Raw genomic sequence first — 19,918 nt, forward strand, 5'->3', positions numbered from 1 at the left:
CTTTTAGATGTAGATCCTTACCAGTTTCAATATCCATTTGTCTGATCACTGAGAAATAAAAATCTCAGTAAAACGTTGCTTACAATTCTGCTTAGTTACTTTGAATATTTAAAATTTCAAAACAAAAATAAAATCTCTAAATCCATAGAAATGAACATCATTGCAAATGATACCTATGCCCAATTTCAGATTTAGCATTCATTTCACTTTGAATGATTAGTTGCTGTTCTTCAATGAGACACCTGTCTTCATCACATATACTGCACACAAACATTTTAAGAACTCTAGCCTACCAGTTTGTTTAATTCAGTATTTGGTGGCCATTTCTTGTTCATTCACATTTACAAAAAAAAAAAAAAAAAAAAAAAAAGTTTGTAATGAAGCAGAAGGAAGTAGAAGTATTACCATCAAAACAAGCATGATTAGACTAGCTAGGTTTTTAAATGTTTTGTGTTTTTTTTTTTTAGAGAGATATTCTAAAAGTTATAACACTTTCGGATCCATTCATATAAACTGGTCTCTCTTGTCTTGTCTACTTGACGCAAACTCATCATATCTGTTCAGCTATTTACTTCTGTCTCATTGTGCCTTCTCCTGCCAGACATGAAAGGTGGGCACAGATCCAGTCAGAAATATCTCTATAATTAATTGAGAATCAGTATGATAGCCAAATGGCCTATTGACCAGGATATCTAAATTCCATAATTTTTACTATAAAGGAGTGTATTGAAACTTTAAAAAAGAATTTCTGTAAGGTGGACTTATGCCTAAGGGTAAATAATAACTAAGTTTATTGAACATTTAAACAAAGCAAGACCGCATCTGTTTCAAATATACTGAACACTATAACTACCCACTAAGTTAGTTTAATTATTACTATTTCCTAACTGAGGACTTGTCAGCAGGCTTTGTTTGTTTAGACCAGGTTATTTTATAGCTTCCCTGAGCTTCTCTGACATTAGTAGGGTTTAGAGAATTCCTCTGCCTGGGCTTGCCTTCCTCTCTCTTTTGGTCCTGTGCTCTTCACCCCTTCCTTGGGTTTCTCCCAGGTGATGGTATCTTGACTTACAAAGCTTCCTTTTTTCTTCTTCTAGAATCAGTTTCCACATTCCGGCTGCACTACGCTATTTCTTTCTGTCTGTGATTGAAGTCAGGTTGATCTGGATCGAAGTTTATTTAATAATCTCTCAGGAAACTGTAACATTCACATGAGAAGAAAACTAGCTTCTGGCAGAAGGAAACCGGGAGGACATTCCCCCAAGAATCAAAACACACTTATTCTTTTCAGTGGGTTTTTAAAATAATTAAAAGTTAGCAGTCAGCAGCTGCACCAGCCATATTTCAAGTGCTCAAGGCCACTGTGGCTGATGGCTACCTTCCTGGCCGGTGTGGCCATAAAGCATTTTCATCACCGTAGAAAGTCCCACCTGGGCAGCATTGTTTCAGATAATGTATATTTCTTTACTCTTTTTTCTTTATTTTTATTGTTGACACTATTACAGATGCCCCCATTCCTCCCTCACTTGCCTTCCTCCCCTCCATTTTAACTATCCAAAATACTGAATTGGTCAGTTACTCACTAGGTCCTTTATTTCACAGTCTCACTCATCCAGAAGTGGAAAAGAAAATTACTTGTTTGGCAACTGATTTTTAGTTGTATTCCTTTTATATTTATGTGCACAGAAGAATGGTATTTGTACAGGATAGAGGAAACGGTAGTAGAGGCATGTTTGAGATATTTTAGGACGTTTGTCAAATATCACATACTAATAGCAGAAGCTTCAATGTTGGAGACCCATGAGTCAGGTTGCATGTATTCATCTATCCATCTATCCATCCATCCACCCATCCACCCATCCATCCACCCATCCACCCATCCATCTCCTTATTTATTTTGGTCTGCACAGTTATGTACCACCTGGGGGGGTGGCTTATTAAAAATTAATTTCCTTCATTTAAAATTTGGGAAAAAATTAAGAACATGGATTCTGCTTATCTTTGAATATCAGATCTGACAATACTGGGTCTAGGGTCATGCAGGGCAGCTCAGTGGAATATGAGAAGCAGACTTCTCCCTCAGCGAAGTATGCTTTTGTGCTGTCCAAGGTGTCAAACCCCACCAGTCCGGACTGTCTCCCGCAGCCTCGTCTGCTGGTGTTTCTGCCATTAGCACCAGCCTTGTAGGCATCTGAGTTTGAGTCTGTTCCTTATTTGAAGAGCAGTCAGCACACAGTCTGGTGAGGTGTGGTAGTGCCTGGGACACTAAGTAATTTGATGCAAGAAAAATTAGGCAGTGATAATCCTGTCCTATCCCAATTCGAATTAATATTTCACCACCACTTCCACAATCTTCTATCAGTGTCTTAATTGCCTTTATGAGTGTTCTTCAAAGTGGTTCATTGTTACCATAGCATTCAGTATATGCACATTAAAATGTATACACAAAAATATCATGAGTTTATAGTTAAAACTATCCATGATAATATGACACACAGTAAAGCAACTTTAATTTCAACAGATTTAGTTACTCATTCAGTTCTGTTCTTTGGAAGACATCAGTCAAAGAGGTCACTTACTCTTATTAGGGCAGCTGACTAGATGTCTGTGGAACTATGTGAATCATCTAAGACACACATCTGTCGATAAGGAAGGAGCAAATATCTGTGCATGATTGCTGAGATGCTTTTAAAGGAGGCAAAAATGTTTTGTGCAATCAATGTCAGTGGAAAATCAGGTGATTCCTGCAAAGCAATTACTCCAAAGGCCAGCACTCATCTGCCCTCCTGTGTACTGTATTTGTTTTTGTGGTGGTTGTTTCAAGCCACTTCCATTTTCCACCATTGCCCTCCTTAGCACACACACTTCTTTCTTCACTGGCGCAAAGATACTAAGACGCATGGAACCTGTTGCATAAAACACCTGTCTGAGCAGGGAATATTTACCCGAAGTAATGAATAAATAAATAAATAAATAAATAAATAAATAAATAAATCTACAAAAGCAGTCTAAGTGGAGCTGTGGAGAGCATCTTGGATATATCCTGTTCTGTTTACTTGTGTCTTTTGGTAGTTGAAAAGCCCAAGCTGCTGTATTTTAGAAGTGATTTCTATGCTGCTATGGGCACATTCCACATTAAGATCTTTTTCAGAACAGGCTATGTAGAGAGGCCTTACCAATGCACCATTATTAGGGAGGGTAAACGGGCATGGGATTGAAAATCCATCCTCTTGAGGTTAGGCCTTAACTGGTATTTTGGAGAGTGTATATATATATATATATATATATATATATATATATATATATATATATATAGTTTAACCCTCCCTCCTTCACCCCCTTTTAAATACTTCAGGAGAAATCCCAGGTGAACCAGTGTGATTGTTCTCATTTCAGAAACCAAGAGACTGACACATAGAAGGAAAGTAACGTGGGTAAAACCCCAACAGGGGAGAGTGAAGAAAGAAGTTGGTTTCCAGTTTCAGGCTTTGGCTTTCCTAACTACAATAGATAGGGTCTGCTGTCCCCTCCGGAAATGAACATGGGAAGGAGAGACTGTCTGTAAACTTCCAGAAGGAGTGGCTCTGAATAAAGAGTTTTGGGGAGGAACACCGAACACACAGACCCCATAGCTCTGTGGACTGGCGCCAGGATCCTGTTTTCCTCCAATCGCACGCACGGGCTGCAGGCGTTAGCCCTGGGCTTCGCCACGAGGAGACCGGAGCTCACGGAGGCAGGAATGGCTTGGGAAATGACCCAAGAGCGAAGGATCTGGAAGTCGGGTAGCTAGATAACGCGCCTTTTGGTTTTCTTGGTGACCCACTGTGTTCCTCTTCCTCTTCCAGCTCTGCCTGGAGCCGGAGCGCACACCGCGCCCGCCGCTGCTTTAGCATCGGAAGCCGCGCTGCCAGACCTGACTGGTCAGCAGTCACCTGTTGGTCTTGGGCTAAAAGGATCTGAACTCGCTTCGCCTCCGCGACCGCCCGTGTAGAGCTGCATCAGCGCCTGGCGTCCCAGCCCTGGAGCTGAGCGCCCAGGCGGACCCCGCTTGATCGTGCCCGGTGCGCTCTGGGCCAGCGCTCCACCTCTGCTCCCCTCGGGGGTGGGGGGTGGGGGGTGGGGGGGAGAGACAGAGAGAGAGAGAGAGAGAGAGAGAGAGAGAGAGAGACAGAGACAGAGAGAGAGACAGAGAGAGAGAGAGACCCTCTCCGCAGCCGGGTCTGGCCTCCCCACCCCCCCCCCCCCCCCCCCGCCTCCCCGCGCCCAGGACTTGTCCCTTTCCGGACCCGCGTCTGGGGGGGCGGGGAGCGGGCGGTGGGGCCCAGCCTTCCCGGCTTGTCTCTCGCGGAACTGAGGAGCCAGCCGATAGCAAGGCGAGGGGGTGGTGGACAGGAAAGGGGGTGGCAATGCTGCAAACTCCCCACGAAGAGCATCAAACTTGAGAGGCGCCCCGGGGAGAGGGAGTAGCAGCTGCAGGTGGTGGTGCCGGCACCGGGCGGCGTGCTGGGCAGGGCCCCGCCGGGGGAGCGCTGCGGAGCCGGGAGGCGGCAGAGACCCAGGGCGCAGTCGGCTACTCCATCGCCTGGGATACTTCCCATCCACGCCTCTCCCCAGCCGGACCTTCGCACCCACCTGTGTCTTCTTCTGCGCGGGAAGGGGTTCACAGCCCCCACCGCCCTTCCCAACATTTCCTCCTCCGCAGCCTCCGCACCCCACCGCTCACCCCAGGGCTCTGTGCTGCAAACCTCCGTGCGGAGCCCCGGGAAGCAGCCAGACTCCCAGCGACCTGGACCGGGGGGCGTCTGCCCTGCGAGGTCAGGACGTCAGGACGGACGGACAAACGGAACTGGACTTGCCTTCTGCCACACGTCTTGCTGGTGCTTCTAAGCAGAAAGAAACTTGACGGCCAGGTCAGTAAGTGTAAGTCCTAACCCTGATTCACCTTCTGGGAAGAAAATCCCACAAAGAGGCGCTCATGTGCTAGGAAGGGGACGGAGTGTGTGTGTGGTGGTGGTGGTGGTGGGGGGGTCCTCATGAGTGCAGGAATTTCCCCCCGCCATTAAGGTCAAAGGTGATAGCATCCCCAACTCCTATCTTCCCAAGATGCTTGGCCATTTCCTCGACCCTTCCTTCCAGAGTAGCAAGTTGTTCTTGTTCTTGCCTCTTCTTTTTAAAATGAAACCCCTGTCAAAAAAAAAAAAAAAAAAAAAAAAAAAAAAAAAGTGGGGGGGAGAGGAGGGATTCTCCAAAGCTGTTCAAGGACAAACACATTTATTTAAGCATTCACTGGTTTTCCACGTCGACTTCACCCACTGGTAGGAGCCTATGGTGGACGGAGGAGAAGACAAAAGTAAAAGCCTTAAGAATTTTTATTTATTTACTTTTTTGCAAAAGGAACCATTAAAGTTAGTGACATGAAACAGACAATGCTGTTTTCAAGGAAAAACCACAAACTCAATTGGAAGAGAGACACTGAAGCCCTTTAGCAAATGTTTTCAACTTTCTGCTTATTAGGCAAACAGCCATGACTTGCATGTAGCATTCTTGAATGTCCACTCCTCTCTCCCCTGGGACCAGCAAGTATAAGGCTCTTGGCATGATCTTTGGGCTTTTCCTTTGGGAAAAATTCCTGGAAGGTTTTGTGATTGATAAGATGTTAAGTTTTATCAAGGCCAACCTGTGACAATAAGCATACCATTGTTAAAAGTTCCACAAACTTAAATGTATAGTTAAAGCTTTGAATCTCTGGGTAGGGACTTGTAGCCATTTTCCTGTTCTATAAAGAAATATCACTATAGCAGAATTTTTGGGAGTCACTGTAAGGTAAATAAATATTCAGTTTTCCTTAAGTGTCTTGAACTATGAGAAAGGTGTTATTTCAAGGAAAGGGTTTCCCCTTGTTTACTTCTCTCATTATTTTTGTGCTCCTGAGTTTTTAACCTGGCAGTTCTCTCTCTCATTTTCCTCTTCCGCTTTTCCAGAAGTGCGCTCATGAAGTAACACATTCCCAGGTGAGCGCTGACCTGGCTGACATCCAGCACCCATATGCTAATAGCATGTACAATAGATCATTAACTGTTCCTGCAGAGAAGCTTTAACTAAAGGGGCTTTGAAATAAAGAAAATGGGACTATCAAGCAAAAGAGGTTAATAAATAAAATGTGGCCACACATTTTAATATCCTTCTATCTCAGGCTCAGTCTCTATTTAGTTTGCTGCAAACGTCTAACTCAGACCTTTGGAGTCTCGTTAGCTCTGTTAATGAATTGTCAGGACTGATTAATCCACTCTGTAAAGACTCTCTTAGTCTAAGAGAAATGGCACAGCCTATCAAATATATACGCCAAGATTTGGCTGGTTAGTTTCTCTTTTCCCTTATTACTAAAGAGGAGAGGCAAATGCAAATGAGGACCTGTCCTTCTTGGAACAGTCTATTTAAAATTTATACAAAGAGAACTTGAATATATTAGTAAAGTAAATATGTGAGTACATGGAAATCTCTCTCTGCATTATGGCTCCTGTGTGTGGTGTGTGTGTTGTGGTGTGTGTGTGTATGCTGTGATGTGTGTGTGTGTGTGTTGTGATGTGTATGTGTGTGTTATGATGTGTGTGTGTGTATGTGTGTGTGTGGGAGTGTGTATGGGGTGTGTGTGTGTGTTGTGATGTGTGTGTGTGTGTGTGGTGTGTGTGTGTGTGTGTGTGTGTGTGTGTGTGTTAAGCCCTTGAGATAGAAAGTTTCCTTCTGAGTATACTGCCTGCCAATGTTTTAATGTTCTAATCAGGGATTGGTTTAAGAGGGATCTTGGCATCTTGGGACAACTTTCTTGTGGAAGTGGTTACCTGGCCAAGAATAAGGAAATAATTAAAGGCTGGCATATCAGAACAAGGAGTTCTGTACAGGCAATTACAGTCAGTAAAGGAAAAGGATCAAAATTACTTGGTGCTTTGCTGCTCTCTGTTTTTCAGCATGATTATGTTTTCCTTTAGCTTCATATTTGTTTTGCCAAAGTATCTAGCACCTTTAATGTGTTGGATGGTGTGCTAAGATTTTAACAAGGCGTGGGAATGATCCAGTTTCTGTCTCACAGAGAATGCTGTGTGGGTCAGTGGAAGGGAAACAATTGCAACATGACACGTTGAGCTTTGGGGTTAGACGTGAGCACAGGTTGTTGGGGGAAGTGAGAGGCTTCCCATTTCAGGGCAGGGGGTGGGGGGACAGAGAGACAAGAGAAAGGCTGATGTGCTGTTGGAACTGGAGTAGTTTAACACAACAGAAGTACAGTATGTACTGGGATGTCAGGAAAGATGAAGCCAGAGGGGTCAGCAGGGATGAGTCCAAGGAAAGCTTGGAATGTATACAATGGCGTTGGGATTTTCTTCCTATGCCAGTGTTATCCATCTGCGATGCAGAACCGTTAGTGGGAGAGCAGCAGGTCAATGAGAGCAGCAGGTCCAGGGAAACAGAAGCTATTCGAGATGTAAAAGAGAAGGAATTACATGCAGCGAATTGGTTATATAAGCAATGAAAGCCAAACAGGATGTTGAGGCTGCCAGGGATTAGCAAGAGCAAGGAATCATTGCTACTTCCAGGAAGAGGGACAGGGGGAGGAGTCACTGTGACTGAACCCCAGGGACCAGGGCCATCCACTGGGAACAGAATCACTGTGGGTCAGCCCTGCGCCAACCAAAGCCATAGATGGGCTGTGAGGCTCTGTCAGAAGAGAGGAAGGGAGGAGAATACAGTGGCTTCTGCCTTCCTCATGCCCTCTAATTACCTGCCAGGACTTCCCATTGGCCATTCATCCGATGAATCATGAGCCTGAAAGTGTAGACTGTAACAGTCAGCCTCCAGGGGAAGGGTGGGAGATGGGGCTGGGGCACTGAGACCCTGCCAGCCACGGTCTGTGGGATGAATAAACATGACTCACAAATGTAGGTAGATGCTATTATGATGAATACAAAATGAATTCATTAAATGAGGTTCTAAATTAATGATGGAAGCCTTTTTCCCCCCCATTATGAATATATTCAACAGATACCACTACCAGGATCTTGAGATCTGAGTGTTTTTATTGACCTGAAAGGGGAACTACAATATTATTAAAAGCCAACATATTAAGAAATCTGGGGGGATAAGAGGAGTAATATGATCATGTTTGAATTTCAGAAACCCCATTTTACTACCTAGTAAAATGTCAGAGCCTAGAATAAAGGTCCTATCCTACTGTCTTTTTTCCCCCAACAGAATTCTTCTTCCAGACATAAGTTTTTAAATGCTTATGGAGCTACTCCGAGCATTTAGTAGATGCTCAATTATATTTGTTAAGTGAATGAATGAATGAGGAAGGAAAGAAGGAAGAAAGGAAGGGAGGGAGGGAGATAAGATAGAAGACTATTAGAGTAATTATGGTAAGAGAGCAAAGGCAAAACTAATGTGGTAGCAATGATAAGAGGACCCCTGGGAAAGATATGTGAGAGACCAGTCTGAGGGTTTCTGAAATGTGGGGGCTAAAGGAGATGAAGAAGCCCAGAATGGTAACCTGCTTTTGGAGTTCACTTGGCTTAATGGATGGCGGGAGCAGTGCCTGAAGATGGGCGTGTAAAGAAAAAGTCTTGGATTGGGGGCTGCCATTGGGGAAGCAAAGTGTGAAAACCTTAATATTTAGGGGTTAGTGAGAGATGGAGTTCAGGTTTAGACATAGTTTTTGCATAGTTCCTCTGTAGGATTCTGATATATGTCAGGTAAAATGTTTATTTTAGAACACGAAAAAAACAAAAACTAACTGCTTTGTACAGGTTATCTATTGTATTTCTAACCCCTACATTGGGTACAATGGGTAAGAAAGAAAATCTGCTCACTTTACCCTAAATATTTTAAACTCCCAAAGTTCAGGCACCAGGCCAAAGGTTTCAAAATTTCTTTTCTGTGTAGTTTGTTGCTATATTTATAAGTTTAGAACAGTCAAGATATTGAAGGACACTTTATTTTTCTTATTAATTTAAAATTAATTTGATGAATTAATAGAAGTTATAAAATTAATTGATAAAGTTTCTAGTATCCATCTCATAAAATGGATTGAATCAGTTTAGTGGCATTCACATAGGAATTTCATTTATACATAGGTATTACATTTTACCATTGTAACATACATGTCAAGTACCTGATTTAATTCATCCATATTTAGACTTAGACAAAAAATAGACACATTCAAGGGTCTGCTTTATTAAAATATTTGACTATGTGCAATTTGAGATATCAGAGGACAGGCATTCTGAGCCCCCACCAAAATGAAACTAAGCCTTTTGTGATATTCCTTTTTCTCACCCTTGTGTCATAGTTGTTCTTTTTTTTTGTTTTTAATTGTAGATTCTTCTTCCTGAAAATGGGCCCAATAGGTGCAGAGGCTGATGAGAACCAGACAGTGGAAGAAATGAAAGTGGAGCAGTACGGTCCAGGGCAAACCACTCCTAACGGTGAGCTGGCCCCTGACCCTAAGCCAGAGCTTCGAGACAGCACTACGCTGATTGAAGTGCAGATCATCCTCATATTGGCTTACTGCTTCATCATCTTGCTTGGGGTGATTGGCAACTCCTTGGTGATCCATGTGGTGATCAAATTCAAGAGCATGCAAACAGTAACCAACTTTTTCATTGCCAACCTGGCTGTGGCAGACCTTCTGGTGAACACCCTGTGCTTGCCATTCACTCTTACCTACACCTTAATGGGAGAGTGGAAAATGGGTCCTGTCCTGTGCCACCTGGTGCCCTATGCCCAGGGCCTGGCAGTACAAGTGTCCACCATCACCTTGATGGTAATTGCCCTGAACCGGCATCGTTGCATCGTCTATCACCTGGAGAGCAAGATCTCCAAGCGAATCAGCTTCCTGATTATTGGCTTGGCCTGGGGCATCAGTGCCCTGCTGGCAAGCCCCCTGGCCATCTTCCGAGAGTATTCACTGATTGAGATTATCCCTGACTTTTCCATTGTGGCCTGTACGGAGAAGTGGCCTGGTGAGAAGAGCGTGTATGGCACTGTCTACAGTCTTTCCTCCTTACTGATCCTGTATGTTTTGCCTCTGAGCATCATTTCTTTTTCCTACATGCGCATCTGGAGCAAACTGAAGAACCACGTCAGCCCTGGAGCTGCGAGTGATCACTACCATCAGCGACGGCAAAAGACCACCAAAATGCTGGTGTGCGTGGTGGTGGTGTTCGCGGTCAGCTGGTTGCCTCTCCATGCCTTCCAACTCGCTGTGGACATTGACAACCAAGTCCTGAACTTGAGGGAGTACAAGCTCATCTTCACCGTGCTCCACATCATTGCCATGTGCTCTACCTTTGCCAACCCCCTTTTCTATGGCTGGATGAACAGCAACTACAGAAAAGCTTTCCTCTCGGCCTTCCGCTGTGAGCCCAGGTTGGACACCATCCACTCGGAAGTATTCGTGTCATTCAAGGCTAAAAAGAACCTGGAAGTGAAAAGGAAATATGGCCCCAATGGCTCTTTCACAGAGGCAACCAATGTCTAAGGAAGCTGTGGTGTGAAAATGTGTGGATGAATTCTGACCAGAGCTATACATCTGGTTGGGGACAGCGCCTGGGTGTGTCCTGATTTCCCATTTTTAGGAAGAAAAAGAGCATCTGAATGGATGCTCTTTGGTGTCATTCACGGAAACCTCATTGGCAGAGCCAAGGTGAAAACACACCTATTGGGAGACAGGACAGCAAAACATTTCACCTACAGTTGTATGGCCGGAAGGTGGAATAACGGACATTCTTGTGACAGTTTCCGGTTTCCTGTAGTGAAGGAAACCTGAACAAGGAACTGGCCTTACCACCATTGCTAAAAGGTAGTGGCTCAATAAGCTGACTTTCAAATCACATTGGGGAGTAGGTTGGGGATGCTGTATAATTAACTGCTCTCCCCTCATCTGATGAAAGGATGACCAAACACCAATTTCCCTAGGGAGCCACAGGCTCTCCTTTATTGTATTTTGTGTGTGTGTCTGTTTTAATGAATCTTCCTATAGATTAAACCTACTAGGAAATGCTACAGGTAAATGTTGCCACCTAATAGTATGACTGCAAGGAAGTAAACTGAAATTTGCCGTATAATTAGTGTGTTGGAAAATGATGGGGGAAGTTCTTAATACTCAGCTGATTATGCTTAAAACCAAAGACACATTTAGTGGAAAGTTGCTTTGACTCAGAATCAAAGGTTGAAGTTCTCAGAATTATAGAAAGGTAAACCATCATTTGACTTCTCATTTAAGTTGTCCCTGCTTTCTATACATAGATACCATTTCGATAACCAAATAAGCATGCATGTAATGCATTTAGTGATTTAATTAATAAATATTAATTATCATATCTTTTGAACATGTATTATTCCTATGTTGGAGCTGAGTTTGTCTTCACTAGAAATTAAACCAATTAGAAAATAATTTTGTGGTATTTAAAAAATTTTTGTGGTTATTTGTAAGCATTTTTTGCACAGGTACATAGCTCTAATGTGTTCATAGAACACTAGTGTTTTTTTTTTGAAATTCATTTTCAATGGACTCATTCATGACACAGTATAATTTCATCAAGATGGCACCCATCTGATAAGAATGCTAAAGACATTGGACTCATTCCATTTTGCAAATGTTCTGTTTGGACCAATTTCAACATAAATTATGCTTTTCTCAAAATAATTAGCTAAGTTATTTTGATAACATGAGTATATACCTAAAAATTGTACTTACACAACCAAAGATGCTTAAAACCCTATTATGTTCATGACAAATAATTGAGATGTTAAAATAATTATAATTCTTTGAATGCTGTTAAGGAAGTTTCATTGCAATCATATTTTTGTAAATAGAGTCAGTCCTTAAATTAAAAAAAAAAAATTCCATGAGTAGTATAATATTACACTTAGTTATAAATATTAACTTTTTGAACTGGAAAGTTTATTTTATGAATATATTTAAAATTCATACTTTGGCTCTTTCTGAGCTACTTTCTTGCTAGAAATGAAAAATTGCTCTTGAAGAGGACAGCACTTTTGGAATACAGAAAAAGAATGAAAAATATAATTTAGATTAGACGGGAGACTGACTTAAAAGTAAACAAAATACTGTGTTTGTAATATGTCATATAATTACAAATTTTTCTGTTGTACTTGACATATATGTCCAGAAAGAGGTTTTTTTTTTTTTCCTTTAAATAGCAATTACTTTGTATAAGATATATCAATAGAAAATTTAGAAAATTGTGGTTAAAAGTCTTTTTGAGAATTCTTGCACTGTAGAAAATGTGTATGCTACTATATTACCAGTTGCACTTGTAAATTATTAGAATTTAATTAATGATCCAGTAAATATACATCACCTAATTAATTCTGCTAATTCAATAAAAACATTTTTTTAATATAGTGATTTTTATCTGTTGAAATAAATAGAATCTGGAAAACTAGAGAGATTGAGTGATACTTTATATCAGTTCCTATTAAAGATGAGATTGTAAACCTTTCACATAGTTAAAAACAGGAATCTAATGGGGCTTCTCAACAGTTAGTCTATTTCTCTTTCCGTTTTAAACATGAACCTGAGTCAGTGGACGCACTCCCACATCTGATGCCTCAATCTTTATTTTTATACCAGACCTCTCATCTGAACTTGGATTTGTATCAGCTGACCTGACATGTCCACACAGCTGTCTCATTAGCAGATCAAAACCAGGATGTCTGAAACAGAACCTTCCATTGTGATGCACCTCCCAGCCTCCTCACTTTGCTTTCTTATATTTCCTGCCCCAGTCACTTCACAACTATCTTCCCAATTCCCCAGAGCCTTACACTTTAGAGTTACCCTTGACTCTATCCCTTTTTATCACACATGTCCAATTAATTTCCACAGTTCCTTCTAATTTCTAGATATTTCTTGAATCCATTCACTTTTCTCCATCTCCGTGGTACCTATCATAGTTCAGGCTGCGATTATCTCCCCAGACCACTGTTATCTCTCATCTGGTTTAATGTAGCAACTTCCTAATTAGTATCTATATTTAGTGATTTTCCCATCCAATCCAACTTTTACCCACTAGCCAGAATGATTTTTCAAAAACTCAAACTTTATGCTATTTCAGTGCCTTCAGACAATTCTGGCAATCTTGATAATTGCCCACATAATAATTTCTAGTTTCAACCTCATCCTCTCCGTACCTTGTTGGATTATTCAGAATTGTAACGATGTGAATAAACTATCTTGTTTTCTTTTTCTATTATGAAGGCCAATGTGTTGAAGATATTCTCTAAACCTGAAGATATTAGGGGTGTTAACAGTACCTAGTTGAGATGAAATTTTGTTAATATGATTAGACATTTCTAGCACATAGTTAGGTACCTATCGTTAAGCCTGAGTTGCTACATTAAAGTACTTTTTGAATGATATATAAATATCTTCAGCTTCTTCATGCTGAGATCCTCACTTTCATTCACACCAGAATTGCAATATTGTTTTCAATCCACCAGAAGCAAGTTATAAGATATTATGAACCAACCCATTTGCTTGAATAGCAACACCAATAAAAAATCCATTAACAAACTATTTAGTTTTGATTTATGCCAGATGTATAATTGATCATTTGAATGCTTAATATAGAACTTAAATGGAAATGCTGTGGAAGTCTGTAATGACAGAAATGGAAGGTGCTTTACAGCTCATTTTATGAAATTCATCCTAAAATGCATTCTTTCAGCCCATTTATTTATATGGTATTGTAACTCTGATCTCAAAACCTATCCAGTCATAATAACCCTTTGTTCATTTTACTTCATGTACTGTACTGTTTTCTGCCTTCATCTGTTTCACTCTGATTAAGATAAATACTTTCAGGAAATCAATTGTTCTAAGTCTCCCACCCTCCCTCTCACTATCCCTCCCTATCTTTCTCTCTCCCTTCCTCCCTCCCTGGTTATATTCTCAATTGTGCTGCTCTAGTAGCCAATAATGACATTTTTTTTTGTTTTGTTTTTTTACTTTTCATATTTGCAATGCCCTTCTAAAGACAAGAACATACATAGTTCTTTCACAAACAGCCCTTCCCAGGGCAGCCTCACCTCTGCTCCTGTTTCCTCGTCTCGCCCAGTGGTCCTAGGACAGTGGCTTTGCAGCTTCCAGTGTGCCCTTTCCACTGGGCTTTGAAAACTGTCTGCAAAATCCTTCTGTTCTCTCTTTCTTTCTTGGATTCCTACTTTTCCTTCGTATTTCAGTTGAATCATCACGGTCTTAAGGAAATTGTTTTGCTCTTGAACTAATGTATCTTCCCTGTTACATGCTTTCACAGTGTCATGTACTTTTCACAGTCATCATTTTAAACTTAGCTGTGGGGGTGACTGTGTTCCTCAGTAAACTGGGAATGTCTGAGAGTGTTAGCACTGTGCGCCTCTCCTGCCTGGCCTCTTTCAAAAAAGACAGACCATGTTTGCTTTCTTGCTTACCGGTTTATTTCTGAATTCTGAGCACATAGTGTCTGGCACACAATAGACCTCAATAAATATTTGTTAAATTAATTTCAACTGGGTAAATCTAATGGGTACCAATTTTTAAAAATATATTACTGTAAAATTCTTAGCTACATTTTTATAACATTCACTTAATCTTTATAAAAAAGCATATCAATTAAGAGTTATCCAATTTTAAAGATGAAGATATGGAGACTTGGAGATGTTGAATAAATTCACCAAAGTGTCACAGCTGATAGGAGAGCTAGACAGCTCCGACTCCAAAGCATGTGCCATTAACCAGTCTGACCTGTGATTTTACCAAGTTGTTCATTCACTGTCCCGTTTTGTTTCCCCCTTCAGCCTAGATTGATTTATCTCTTTTAAAGGACTTTCACTTGAAAAATGTACTTGATTGACTCAAAACAATTTCCCTCATAGGTACATATTTTTTCCCCCAAAAGACACATATATCCTCTGCAAAAATCCGTGCTGTTTTGAGTTCTATGTGTGTTCGAATGTATACTTATATCTGTATATCTGTGTCTTTGATGGACTATTTAGAACATAAATGCCAGAAACTCATGAATGTTGATAGGATTTATTCCTTATCTATATATGTAAAAGCCTAAGAACCATTCAACCTGTGTGATGCACACTGACCACCAGGGGGAAGATGATCAGCACAAGAGCTGCCCCCTAGTGGTCAGTGTGCTCCACAGTGGGAGCACCACTCAGCTGACCAATGGGTGCCAGACATAGGGCTCATGGCTGGCCACCACTGCCTGGAGGCTGCAGTGGAGGGGCATCAAGCCTACTGAGTGGCAGTGGCAGGCATAGTCAGACCAGGATGAGTAGGAGAGGCAGGCAGGAGCTGTAGGCTGCGTTAGACTACTGGTTTCACCCAATCCTCACAGGCCACACTGAGGGACCCCACCAGTGCAGGAATACATGCACTGCACCTCTAGTCCCAATATAAATTCGAAAGAGGCAGAAAGGGATTTATTTTATGGTTTAGCCTTTATGTTGTAGTCAAGCTACATAACCCTGTAGAAAAATATGTTTCATCTCCAATAATTTTCCAGTACTAGTTCATTACCAAAAAATGAAGTGTTCAACCCTTAATCTGTCTGTCGAGTGCTTAAAGCAAGAGAACACTAAAGTATAGGCTTACTAGTTTATATTCTTAATTTTAAGTTAACTAAAGCAATAAAATCCTCCCAGGCCACTTTATTTGGAAAATACCAATCTCAAAGCATTTTTAGAGACTGAGAAATTAATTCCAAGCCATTCAGAGAATGGTGTGATTCCCACATGCATGCTACCATGAGCCAAGCCCTCTTTTTTAGTCCATGGGAACATAGCCACCTGTTGCAAAGAACTGGAGCCACCCCTAACTCCCTCACTCAATAGCAGTCAGAATACTTGTGGCTGAGGCTGGTTTCCCTACTGGGCTTGGTGGTAGCACATGTTCAGCAAGGCCAGTAGTAATTAAGCTGTGTGAAGTCCTACTTCTCAGGCTAAGAGGTACAGGGCCTGCAAGTCATTTAAAACCCATTAGTGGGGGAAGTAGCAGCAAATAAACACTTGACTGCATTGGGCTCTGCTTGATATATTTTGGGGTGAATGAAGCCACAGGAGTACTGCATTAGCTCTAATGATAGGTCTTGGCTAAGTAACCTCGGTTTGCATTTGCCAAATGGTTAACTGCTCTTATAGTCATTTCATAAATGCTGAGTCACAAGGGGCACACTGAGTGCCCCTTTTGCTCTTTCATGCACACTCATAAATGTATGAGATTTTCTTACCATTGCTTCAGACTTGAAAAGGAGGAACTATCCTTTATGAAAATGCAATTTTTCTTTCAAGGGTGTGAGAAATGCTCCTGGGAGGACTTCTGACACCCTGACCAGGCTGACCACAGTCACTGCCCTGGGCCCACAGTCACTGCCCTGGACCCTTGACCCTTGGTGCCCAATAAAAGCCAAGGTGAAATAGTATCTTCATAAATGTAAGAGTGGCGTCACCTGCAATGCTGCAATGGTCTCACTAAAATATAGTCTGTTTGCAGTTATATTCAAGTGTTCTGCTGTCCCCACTGCTTAGGTCACCTGTATTTGGAAAGGAGTCCTTTTGCAATGAGCATTAACCCTTTCAGCTCATGTAGATGGTTCTCTGTTCATTTGCAGATCTTGTAAAACGAGGATTAAATTCTCAGGAGACCTAAGGCAACCAAAGGCCCGGTTCCTCTCTTTTTCAGAAAATGGTTGTTTTTGTATTATTTTAAACTTCTCATGTTGAAGCCAAAGCACTTTAATCCTCCTAATGAGGAATGAGACACAAGTCTCCAGCTGGTGGCATGCTCTCAGTCTTTCACCCTAACTAGGCCCAAGGCTAGGAAGGCTGGAGGCAGAGAACTAGGAAGGTGAGAAGTGGCTTTGCCAAGGACCTCTTCCTGTTTCTCACCAAGAACTATGCTTGAGCTTGGGCATGAATTAGTAACCATGTAATCTCAGGTGCTAAATACAGCAGATGGCAGCAAAGTATTTAGCACCTGAGATTAAATACCAGGACACAATCATTAATATTTTTAAGAGACTTTACTTAGAGTGATTTTTTAAAAAAAATACACTGAAAAATAAACTACCTTTAAAATCATTTTATAAAACTTTTAAGATAACAAGCTTTTTATTTATATTAGAAAGTTAGAAATTTGGTAGTTTCATGAGACAATAAGTATTTTTTATAAATATTTTAAAAAGATTATATAAGCTGTTTACCTGCCAGTTCATTTCTTACCTCCAAACTCAGCCATGATCATTGTTAATAGTTAAGATTCTTTTCCATACTATTTTTTCCTGTGCACATAAAAGTGTTCACTTACATGTGTTCAATAAACGGAATGTATTTTTTTCATTTGAATATCCTGTAATATTAATCAACAGCCAAATTGTGCATAAGTCCATGGTTATACAATTATGCATATTAAGAAAATTATTCATGTCCCTTTAGCTTCTTTTCAATTTTGATGAGAAGCCTTGAATAAATGTTGTGGCATACTTACTTGGATAAAATCCTAGGTATGGAGGAATTGAATATGTGGACATTAACTATCTGTATTCTTAATGCCAAAAATATCTTCCAGAAAAGTATTTGCAACATACACTGCAATATACAGCATAAGAAAAGTTTTCGCCTAATAAGTGTAGCTTATTATTTAGCTACACTTATTCTCTCCGTGTAAAATGCAATTTTTTGGCGAAATTTTTCTTTTTCTTTGATCCTGTGCAAGTGTATTTATTGTCTTCTTTAAATATAATTTCATATATTGGTAAAAATGAAAAACAAAATGTCAAATAGAAACATAAATTTGATTTTTAAATTTTTTTATTAGTTTTTAACAGAAAACATTAAAAATTAAAGGAAGGAGGGATTATTTAAATACAACTAGAAGATATTCTGTGGGTAAAATAAAACATTTCCTGAATTATATAACTAGAGGCCCGGTGCACAGATTCACGCACCAGTGGGTCCCTGGATCTTGTCTGCAGGATTCAGGCTGATACCAACTCTCTGACATCCCCAAAGAGGGCAGATTATGAGAGGGCAGTTCTCAGGTGATGCACCACAGAATCAGACACCCTTCTCTCTGGTTCTGGGTGTGTTACCCAAAAACTGCAGCTGCCAAGTCACCACAGCTCAGCAGCTCCTGCATTGAGTGTCTACACCCTGGTGGTCACTGTACATCACAGCTATCAACCAGATGGTCGAATGGTCAGATGATCACTTAGGCTTTTATATATATAGATTATTTCTAGCATTGGGAAGAAACTAATACAGTTCTCTTAAGGAAATCCATTAGGTCACAGGAACTAAAAATAACATAAATCAAAGTTCTTTGTGTTGAAAACAGGCTATTATAAATTTTAACGCATTACTAAATATTTTTTGTAACTTCAATGGCATTACATTTGCCACTCATGAGTTCAATTATCTACATTTTATATATATGTACTATAGTCAAAGTTAGAGTAAACTTTAATAAAAACTTTGTGACTTGAGTTTCTTAGCCTTAAAATAAACTTGGAATTTCTGATGCATTTCTTTCTTTCTTTCTTTTTTTTAAATAAATCTTTATTGTTCAGATTATTACAAATGTGTTCCTCTTCTCCCCCCTCCCCCTCCCCCCCCAATTGCTCCCCTCCACCAGGTTCCCACCTCACCCTCTGTCCTTTCCCCATCCCCCATTGTCCTCATCCATAGGTGCATAGTTTTTGTTCAGTCTCTTTTCACACCCCCACTCCCCTTTTCCCTGAGAATTGTCAGTCCACTCCCCTTCCACACCTCTGATTCTATTATATTCACCAGTTAATATTGTTCATCAGATTTTTTAATTCCCTTGGTTTTTAGATTCACTTGTTGATAGTTACATATTTGTTGTTCATAATTTTTATCTTTATCTTCTTCCTCTTCCTAAATAACCCCCTTAAGCGATTCATATCATTCTGGTTTGGCGGTGATGAACTTTTTTAGCTTTTTTTTATTTTATTTGTGAAGCTCTTTATCTGGCCTTCAATTCTGAGTGATAGCTTTGCTGGGTAGAGTATTTTTGGCTGTAGGTTTTTGCTATTCATCACCTTGAATATTTCTTGCCATTCCTGTCTGGCCTGTATGGTTTCTGTTGATAAATCAGCTGACAATCGTATGGGTACTCCTTTATAGGAAACTACCTGCTTTGCTCTTGCTGCTTTTAATATTCTCTCTTTGTCTTTTGCTCTTGGAATTTTAATTATGATGTGTCTTGGTGTGGTCCTCTTTGGATTCCTTTTGTTTGGGGTGCTGTGCACTTCCTGGACCTGTAAGTCTATTTCTTCCCCAGGTGGGAGAAGTTTTCTGTCACTATTTCTTCCAGTATTCTTTCGGTATTTTGCTCTCTCTCTTCTTCTGGGATCCCCATAATTCTGATGTTGGTTCACTTGAAATTGTCCCAGAGGTTTCTTACACTATCTTCAACTTTCTGGATTCTCTTATCTTCTCGCTTCTGCAGAGGAGTGTCCTCTGGCTCTTTGTGTTTTAAATCTTTGTCTTGATTCTTGTGATCTTCCAGTCTGTTTTTAGGACTCTATGTAATATTTTTTATTTCAGACAATGTTTTCTTCATTTCTAATTGATCCCTTATTATTTCTAGTTGCTCCCTTTTCATATTTTCATAGGTCTCATTTATTTTATTGGCCTTTTTTAGGATATTGTTGAATAACCTTATAACTGTAGTTTTGAACTCAATGTCCAATCTTTTCTTTTCCTCCATCTCCTTCCTTTGTGTCCTGCCTCTTGTCTGCATTTTAGTTGTTTCCCTGATTTGATGGAATAGCTTTGTGTGCTAGGTGTTCTGGTAGAGCTCAGTAGCACAGCCTTCTCAGTTACCTGTGGTGGA

General features: G+C 40.6%; 1 protein-coding gene across 1 annotated transcript; it reads left to right on the top strand.

Moving 5' to 3' along the window:
* The first annotated feature begins 4,299 nt into the window (after nt 1-4,299).
* Nucleotides 4,300-12,115, top strand: NPY2R (neuropeptide Y receptor Y2). Its single transcript, XM_036424789.2, has 2 exons — nt 4,300-4,917; nt 9,364-12,115. Exon 2 carries the CDS (start codon nt 9,380-9,382, stop codon nt 10,523-10,525), a length of 1,146 nt encoding a protein of 381 aa, XP_036280682.1. The 5' UTR covers nt 4,300-4,917; nt 9,364-9,379; the 3' UTR covers nt 10,526-12,115.
* Nucleotides 12,116-19,918: the final 7,803 nt, after the last annotated feature.

The sequence above is a fragment of the Pipistrellus kuhlii genome, unplaced genomic scaffold (genome assembly GCF_014108245.1).
Source record: "Pipistrellus kuhlii isolate mPipKuh1 unplaced genomic scaffold, mPipKuh1.p scaffold_m20_p_8, whole genome shotgun sequence".
In the NCBI taxonomy this organism is placed as follows: Eukaryota; Metazoa; Chordata; class Mammalia; order Chiroptera; family Vespertilionidae; genus Pipistrellus; species Pipistrellus kuhlii.

Excerpts from the sequence above, each read along its gene's own strand:
- NPY2R (XM_036424789.2), top strand. The coding sequence starts at position 9,380 with ATGGGCCCAATAGGTGCAGAGGCTGATGAGAACCAGACAGTGGAAGAA.